General features: G+C 58.9%; 1 protein-coding gene across 3 annotated transcripts; it reads left to right on the top strand.

Moving 5' to 3' along the window:
* Nucleotides 1-2040: 2040 nt before the first annotated feature.
* EXOC3L1 (exocyst complex component 3 like 1) lies at nucleotides 2041-7257 on the top strand. Of its 3 annotated transcripts, none has more exons than XM_059903877.1 (14): nucleotides 2041-2232; nucleotides 2437-2583; nucleotides 2786-2961; nucleotides 3043-3262; nucleotides 3806-4418; nucleotides 4499-4616; nucleotides 4753-4878; nucleotides 4978-5078; nucleotides 5282-5392; nucleotides 6140-6269; nucleotides 6389-6511; nucleotides 6596-6751; nucleotides 6840-6964; nucleotides 7039-7257. In XM_059903877.1, the coding sequence occupies exons 1-14, from the start codon at nucleotides 2121-2123 to the stop codon at nucleotides 7226-7228; spliced, it is 2448 nt and encodes an 815-aa protein (XP_059759860.1). In that variant the 5' UTR covers nucleotides 2041-2120; the 3' UTR covers nucleotides 7229-7257. The 3 variants fall into 3 exon arrangements, with proteins under 3 accessions (XP_059759860.1, XP_059759859.1, XP_059759861.1); XM_059903876.1 differs by having other exon boundaries at nucleotides 6596-6763; XM_059903878.1 differs by lacking the exon at nucleotides 5282-5392 and having other exon boundaries at nucleotides 6596-6763.
* The last annotated feature ends 756 nt before the right edge of the window (nucleotides 7258-8013 follow it).

Below are 8013 nucleotides of genomic sequence, written 5' to 3'. Positions count from 1 at the left end.
GCTTCCGTTCCTGGCCTCCAGGCCGCCGGCGCCAGCATCGCTGGTTCCGCTTCCGCTCCGCGCCCTCCCAGGGAATCCAGCACTATTCATCTCTGCGAACACGGCCGAAAAACTTCGGGGACCATCAACAATTGTCCAACCGCCGAAGAGGACGAAAATAACCCCAGGATCCCCGGAGACCAGCGTTGTTGAGGAAGGATGTGGAGGAAGTCTTTGGGCAGCTCCGGTAGCAGGGAAGGAGGAGCCACTGGAACCTTACGGGCTGGCCAACCTGCCCCAACTCCACTAACTCTACCCCAACCCTCATCTCAGGAGAGGAGACTGTGCTGCCCGATGAACCCAATGTGTTTCCCCAAACCTGCTCCTAAAGGCTGCCCCACTGTCTTGGGATCACCCATCCTATTCCTGTCCTTCACTTCCTGCCAAACAGCAAGCACTAACTACATCTAGCTTGTCCACTTGTCTCCATCCCCACTCTCTTTCCCTGATCCCAGCCTCATCTTTCTCTTGTCTCCACACAGCAGTACTCAAAGGCCATGGGATTATAACCACTTTTCAACCAGTGCAAACATGTTTACCTATGTGTAAATATATGTAAAGCGCTTAGAGCTGTTCCTGGCATGTGGGAGGACTGTGTGTTTGCTAGTATCATTTTGTTATTTTTAACATTGTCATTATTTATGATTGTTTACTTTAGGTCAAGTTTTTTGGGAAACAGGGATGTGCCTGCAAGAATTTTACTGAGAAGCCACACTTGTAAGGGAGTAAGACAGGCAGAATTGGGCAGAGAGGAGAATTAAACTGCGATGCAGTTAAAATAGAGGCCTCAGAGACTTCCCTGGCCGTCCAGTGGTTAAGACTTCGCCTTCCAATGCAGGGGGTGTGGGTTTGATCCCTGGTCAGGGAGCTAAGATCCCACATGCCTCACGGCCAAAATACCAAAACGTAAAACAGAAGCAATATTGTAACAAATTCAATAGAGACTTTAAAAATGGTCCACATCAAAAAAATCTTTAGGGCTTCCCTGGTGGCACAGTGGTTAAGAATCTGCCTGCCAATGCAGGGGACACAGGTCCGAGCCCTGACCCGGGAAGATCCCACATGTCGCGGAGCAACTAAGCCCGTGCGTCACAACTACTGAGCCTGCGCTCTAGAGGCCGTGAGCCACAACTACTGAAGGCCGCGCACCTAGAGCCCGTGCTCTGCAACAAGAGAAGCCATCGCAATGAGAAGCCTGCGCACCGCAACGAAGAGTAGCCCCCGTTCGCCGCAACCAGAGAAAGCCCGCGCACAGCAACGAAGACCCAACGAAGCCAAAAATAAAAATAAAATAAGTAAATTTATTTTTTAAAAAAATCTTTAAAACAGAGACCTTGGCCCATCCTACTCAGAGCTCTGAAACTGGGGTGACTCTTCCAAGGCCTTCCAAGGTAAGGGTACCTGGATTTTATACCCTAACATTGACTGAGAGACTCAGCTGTGAGACCTCAGCAGCCTACATTTCTGGCAGCTGGGGGAACAAGTATCTTTGTCCTGAAGGGTGGATTCGGGTAGTAGCCGGTGTCCACTACATTATTACTACCTAGTAGCCCCTTCCATGGCTCCCTTTAACTCCCAAGACAAACACAGCTTTCATAGCCCTTCCACCCGTCTCCGCCATCACCTACCACACACCGTCTTCACAAGAGCCTGTGGTCTCTTGCTCCTCTGCAGAGGCACATCCACCTCTGAAGGGCCCATCAACACAGTTGTCACACTGTGATGTTGTCTGGACTCATATTTGCACACCTCGCTCTCCACCCAGGTTGGGGCCATCTAGTTCATGTCTGTGTCCTGAGCACAACAGATCCTGCATAGGCTGCTCAAGTCTCAATGTTCACGGGGAGTACACCCCCCTCCCCCCAAGGAAGTGGCGCCCAGCCCTCCCCACTCTGTCCCACAGTGCAGATGCTCTTTCCTGTTGGGAATAAAGTACCAGAGACTCAGCTTCCTTCCTTTCTGCATGTGGCCTTGGAGAGGGCGGGACCTTGGAGGGAGGAGGGAGCTCCTGGGCAGAGAGGTGGGACAGAGGCTTCCTTGGGGAGAGGAAGTCTCTTGCTGCATGCTGAGGTGTGGGTCCCATGAGCCAGTGGTGGGAGTACCCAGCTCTGCCAAGAGGGCCAGGGGAGAGGGCCATCTTCAAGGCCAAGGCTATCTGTGGAGGAGGGAGAACTGGACGCCTGGCCAAGCCTGGTGAGTTCCATATCAGACTGTCCTCTGCAACTCAGAGCAGGAGCGGTGTCCAGTGGAGGCCCATGCCTACCCTGTTTCCCTTGCATCTGAGGGGCAAAACTGAGAAACCCGGCAGGCAAAGGTGTCTCAGGTTCCTTCCCATCACACCCACCTCCCTCTCATTTCCTGAGGGGGCTGGGCAAGAACCTTCCTCCTCCTTCTCAGCGGGGCCTAGACGAAGCCTGCAGCTCAGAGGAGCTCCCACTCTACGTGCTCTAACCTGGACCTTCGCCCCCACTCCTACCTCCGCTCCGGCTCCTCCAGCCATGGACTCAGCAGCCAGGGACAAAATGCAGCCCGCACTTCCCCCTGGTATGAGCCCTTCTGGGTGGGCTGAGGGAGGGATGGTGGCAAGAAAGATGGGGATGGTGGGGTTGGTCCTCCCTGGCTGGAGCTCTATAGGGAGGACAGGGAGAGGAGTGGACTGCCTTGGGGGACAGGCCGAGGGGTAGGAAGGGGAGCAGATTTGGCAGCCACTTCCTGCAGGCCCTGCCCAACTGACGCGGCTGCCCAGGCTCTTCCTGCCCAGGGCCTGAGTGGCCGGAGCAGGAGAGGGCGGAGCAGCTGGCCCGGGGTGCAGCACTCAAGTGGGCCTCGGGTATCTTCTACCGGCCAGAGCAGCTGGCCAGGCTCGGCCAGTACCGTAGCCGCGAGGTGCAGCGTACCTGTTCCCTGGAAGCACGCATCAAGGTGGGCATCAGGCAGGAGGCAGGAGTGCTGAGGGCGGGCTGCAGGACTGGCCAGGCCTCACTGGCTGCCTCCCTTCCACAGTCAGTGGTGCAGTCGTACCTGGAGGGCGTGAAGACCGGTGTGCGGCAGCTGGCCTGGGCCCTTGAGGCCGTGCAGGGAGCCCGCGAAGCCCTGGGCCAGGCTCATGCGTTGCTCCAGGGTATGGCTGAGGCTGCACAGACCCTAGAACCCCTGCGGGAGCAGGTTGTGCAACACAAGCAACTGCAGGCCATGTCTCAGCTGCTGCCCCGGCTGCGAGCTGGTGAGTGTGTAGGGCCCTAGGCCGCAGTCCTCCGACAGGTAGTCGACAAACACCATCACTGATCAAGGGGCTGGGGCGCCAGTGGGAGATTGCGTGGACGGACACGTGGGCGACCTCCCAGAGAGTAACTCAGGCTTCAAATGGCATATGAAGCAAGGGTACGTATTAGTTCATTCTGGGGTTCCCAAGCATGGGATGTCTGAGTCAGGACTGACACCAAGTGGCTCTGGCCAACCTGGCTGTTAATTTACTAAAATATTTCCCTAACGGGGTGGATGAATAGCCACTGGCATGGCCCCCCAAGTTCCTCCCTGCCTTCCCTCCAAGACCCCTGACTTCCTCATGTTCCATCAGCTCAAGGGTTTACCCTTGGCCCACCATGTAGGCCCTTCCCTGGGTCCTTTCAGATTGACCAATGCTCTACTGTACTGATTATTAAATATTTTACACATCACCCCAGCCCCAGGGCCTCAGCATCTACTGCTATACCCACTGCACAGGTGGGAAGGCTGAGACCCAGGGCTGCCTCTTCTCCCCGCTTAGTGCCTGCTGCATTGGCCCACACACAGACCCTGATTGATGCCCAGCGACTCTTGGAGGCATATGTGAGCCTTCGGGAACTGGAGCAGCTGCAAGAGGAGACGTGGGCACCTCTCGGGGGCCTGGAGTTGCCAGTGTTCGAGGGGCTGGGCCCTCTGGCTGAGGCTCTGGGCCAGGCTGTGGAGGCGGCTGCAGGGGCTGCAGGGCGGCTGGCACGGGAGGACCCAGCCCTGCTGGTGGCTGCTATGCGTGTGGCCGAAGTGGACGCTGGGCGCACAACCTCCCTGGAGCAGGCCGCCCGGGACTGGCGGCAGCGCTGTCTGCGGGCACTACAGGAGGGCTTGGAGCGGATCCACTTTGGGACACCTCTGCAGCCTGGGCCAGGGGCACTAGCGGGGTGGCTGGAGGCTCTGCGGGTGGCTCTACCAGCAGAGCTGGCCGCGGCTGAGGCACTGGTAGCACCCTGCTGCCCACCACACTACAACGTGGTCCGGCTGTGGGCCCACACCCTGCACAGTGGCCTGCGCTGCTGCCTGCAGCAACTTCTGGAAGGGCCTCAGCTGGAAGCTGCCGATGCCTTCACCTTGCTGCATTGGGCACTGCATGTGTACCTGGGGTCAGTGTCCCTGGGGGCAATGGGAAGTGGGTGCATCAAAGGCTGGAGGCTCAATGTAACACTGGGCTACCCATGTCCAGGCCAGAAATGATGGGGAGCCTGGAATTGGGGCCCGAGGCTGATGTGTCTGATCTGGAGCCCCTCCTGACCCTGGAGAACATCGAGCAGTTGGAGACAATATTTGTGGCCAAAGTCCAGGTGAGTAGTTGGGGCCCGGGTTCAGAGCAGCTCTGCCACCAGCTGTGGGCCTGTATCTGTGGAGTCGCATGTCCACCTGTCTCTAGCAGTGTCAGTGCCCTGCTACATACTGCTGCACCTTGCCCCTTTCCCCCAGGCAAGTGTGGCCCAGTGGCTGCAGAAGGCACTGGACGGGGATGTAGCTGAGTGGGGCCGAGAGCAGGAGCCTGACACAGACCCATCTGGCTTCTACCACTCACCAATGCCAGCCATCGTGCTGCAGGTGGGTGAAAAGTGGCAAGGCAGGGGGGCAGCTCTCATAGGGAAAGGGAAGGAGGGCAGGACTAGGACTCTGATGATGGCTGCCCATCCCTGCCTGTAGATCCTGGAAGAGAACATTCGCGTGACCAGAATGGTCAGTGAGTCACTGCAGCGGCGGGTGCATGGCATGGCACTGTCAGAACTGAGCGCATTCCTGAGGAGGTCTGCCTAGGCACTGACCCAGTCCCAACCCCTGGCCCTGATCCTGGGGCAGCACTAAGGGGCTCTGAGTGATAAGACACACCTGTGGAAAAGGGCTCCTTCAAAACAGGGCCTTGGGTATCTTGGAGGTGGGGCCAGAGTACCAAGGACTGGGGTTGCACCAGAATGACAGCAGATACAGGAGCCACCTCTGCCCTTTGCAGCTTTAGTGATGCTCTGATCCGATTCTCCCGAGACCACCTCAGGGGGGAAGCAACGGCCCCTCATTACGTGCCCTACCTACTGGCCACCCTCAACCACCAATCAGCACTCAGGTACCAGGAGGCCCCCACAGAACCCCACCTTCACTAACCCCTGACTGAACACCTATTAGGTATGGACCCAGCTCACACTAGGCCTTTAGGAATTTTGGACTCACATAGCCCTGGGGTTCCTATCCTAGTTCTACTAATTACTAGCTGTGTGACCTTGGGCCAGTTACCTAATCTTTCTGAATCTTGCTTTCGTCATCAGTAGTATATGGGTAATAATGGACATTCTGAGAATCACATGAGATAACAGATAAAATGTACCTACCACAGTACCTGGCACATAGTGTCAATTATTCATTCATTCAACAAATATTTATCAAGGCCCTACTCTGTGCCAGGTAATGTCTGGCGTTACAGCTGTGAACAAAACAAAAACATTCCCTTCCTCTTGGGTCTTATGTTCTTTGGGGTGGGGGCAGAGAGGACAAACAAATTAATGATGATTTTGACTCCCTCCTGACTGGGATTAACTCTCTCCCCTTACCGAAACAGAAACTGAAAGACATGACTTGCTCAAGGTCACACCGCGAATTAGAGGCAGGTCCAGCTGGCCTGTGTCCCTTCTAGCTCGCTGAGCCCACCACTCCCATCCTCAATCTGTGGCCCAGACTTTCAGAAGTGCAGGGAGCCGCCCTTCTTGCCCCCTCACGGAACACACTTGCGCCACTAGGTGGCGCCCAAGTGGCTAGACAACGGAGGGCCTCTCGGGCCTTGGCCTTGGTCCTGAAGCCGTACTTTTGGTCGGTCCAGCTCCTCCGTGTCCGTCCTGCAGCCCGACTGGGTGGCTCCAGGGGCCTTGGCTCCGGTGGAGGCAGCGCTGGACGAGTTGCAGAGGAGGATCTGCCGCCTGGTGTTGGAGGCGCTGCTGGCGGAGCTACAGGTGAGGCTTCAGACGGAGATGGGGGTGGGATAAGGAGATACAGCGTATGCATGGGGGTCTCTGCGGGGAATGCCGGATCTGAATCGTCCCTCCAGCCGCGTCTCTGCCCTCCGCTCCAGCCCCTATTCGCTGCTCTGCCCTCTCGCCGGTGGCTGTCGAGCCCAGAGCTGCTGGATGACGTGTGCGAGCGGACCGCGAGCTTCTGCCAGGACTTCCGACACGTGCGGGATCCTGCGGTCCAGGTGCGTTTGGAGGGGAAGGCTGGGAAGGGGGGAAAACGCCCACGGAAAAAGCGTCCTGGAACCATTTGATCGTGCTCCCCGCAGCTGCTGCTGGCCGAGGCGGAGCGTACCGTGGTGCTGCAGTACCTACGTGCGCTGATGCAAGGCCGCCTAGTGTGCCGCGGTGCTGACGAGCGGACCCAGGCGGCCGAGCGCCTGCGGCACGATGCCGCCCAGCTTCGGGAGCTTTTCCTCGGTTTGGTGAGAATCTGGGTGAGCAGATGGGCGGGAGTCTCAGTGGTTGGATAGGGGCCGAGGGCTGGAGAGAGACCAACACCGACGTGTTCAGGGCCTGGAGGAGAGCGTTCAGTGCGCGCCAGTGCTGCTCGCCTTGAGGGAGCTGCTGAACCTCCGCGACCCCACGCTGCTTGGTCTCGAGGTGGCAGGCTTGCGGCAACAATTTCCCGACGTGAGGTGCGAAGACGGGCCGGGAAGGGAGGAGGGACCCAGGGGGGGCTGGGCGGGGCTGACGCACCTGTACTCCATAGCGAGGATCACGTCTCCGCCCTCTTGGACCTGCGCGGGGACGTGTCCCGAGAGCAGCGCCTGGCCGCACTCAGCTCTCTGCAGGCCGGCCCGCAGCCCTCGCCCCCAGCGGGTGGACGCGCACTCTTCAGCCTCGTGCCAGCACCTGCACCCCCGCTGTCCTCCTGCCTCCCCTCGGGGTCCTGTGCCTGACCCCCGGCTGCCCGCAGAATAAAGCCACGGTCCCCGTACGCCTGAATTGTGTGCGTTGGAGAAGGGGGGATAGAAATAAAAGTCCCCGCGAAGGTCAGGGGTTCCAAGTGCAGTGACATACCTAAGGTATCCTGGCTCCAGTTCTGAAATACGTCTGCGCCCCACCTATCCCGGCATCAGACCTGTATATGGGCTGCTTTCCCAAGCACCCGGGCTTCCACCGCTGTATGCGGACTCCATCCCCACGTGTCCGTGCACCGGCAGCGAGCTAGCGTCTCCCGCGCGACTGCTGAGTCCAACTACTGAGGCAGAGGGGGCGGGCTTAAGACAACACCCCACCCAGGGGCGTGACCCGATGGCGGACCCCCTCCGGCTCTGCCTGGCCCCACCCCCAGCCATGTCCTCGGGCGCTTGAGGCCCCGGAGATTGACGTGAAACCGCGCGCCTTCGTCTGAGCGTGCGCGCGCCCGACTGCGTGCGTCACCAGCGTCGGCTCCCCAGGGCTGGGCAGCCGGCGGCCGGTGTTGCGGAGCGGGGACGGCGGCAGCGAGAAGAGGATTGAACAGGTGGGGGCGCGGCACGCGGACGGAATCCCCCCACCCCCGAGAGGCCGAGAAGGCGTTCGACGCGACCCCTCCTCATCTACCAGGGAACCCCGCTCCATTGTCCTCTGGCCCCGCCCTCCATTGGGCACGCCCTTTGCCCCATCCCCCGCCTCTTATTGGCTGGAGGTCACGCCCCTCCTCGATCTCCCAGTCCCCATTGGCTCCTCTTCCACGTTATCC

This window comes from Balaenoptera ricei, chromosome 19 (genome assembly GCF_028023285.1).
Source record: "Balaenoptera ricei isolate mBalRic1 chromosome 19, mBalRic1.hap2, whole genome shotgun sequence".
NCBI classification, from domain to species: Eukaryota; Metazoa; Chordata; class Mammalia; order Artiodactyla; family Balaenopteridae; genus Balaenoptera; species Balaenoptera ricei.
The sequence above is the reverse complement of the archived record's forward strand: the minus strand, read 5'-3'. Positions and strand labels throughout refer to the sequence as shown.

What these genes read in the sequence shown, in the direction of transcription:
- EXOC3L1 (XM_059903876.1), top strand. Translation starts at nt 2,121, where the DNA reads ATGAGCCAGTGGTGGGAGTACCCAGCTCTGCCAAGAGGGCCAGGGGAG. An exon ending in CCCTGGAAGCACGCATCAAG is followed by an intron (nt 2,962 to 3,042) that starts GTGGGCATCAGG and finishes TCCCTTCCACAG; the next exon opens with TCAGTGGTGCAGTCGTACCT. An exon ending in CTGAGCGCATTCCTGAGGAG is followed by an intron (nt 5,079 to 5,281) that starts GTCTGCCTAGGC and finishes TGCCCTTTGCAG; the next exon opens with CTTTAGTGATGCTCTGATCC.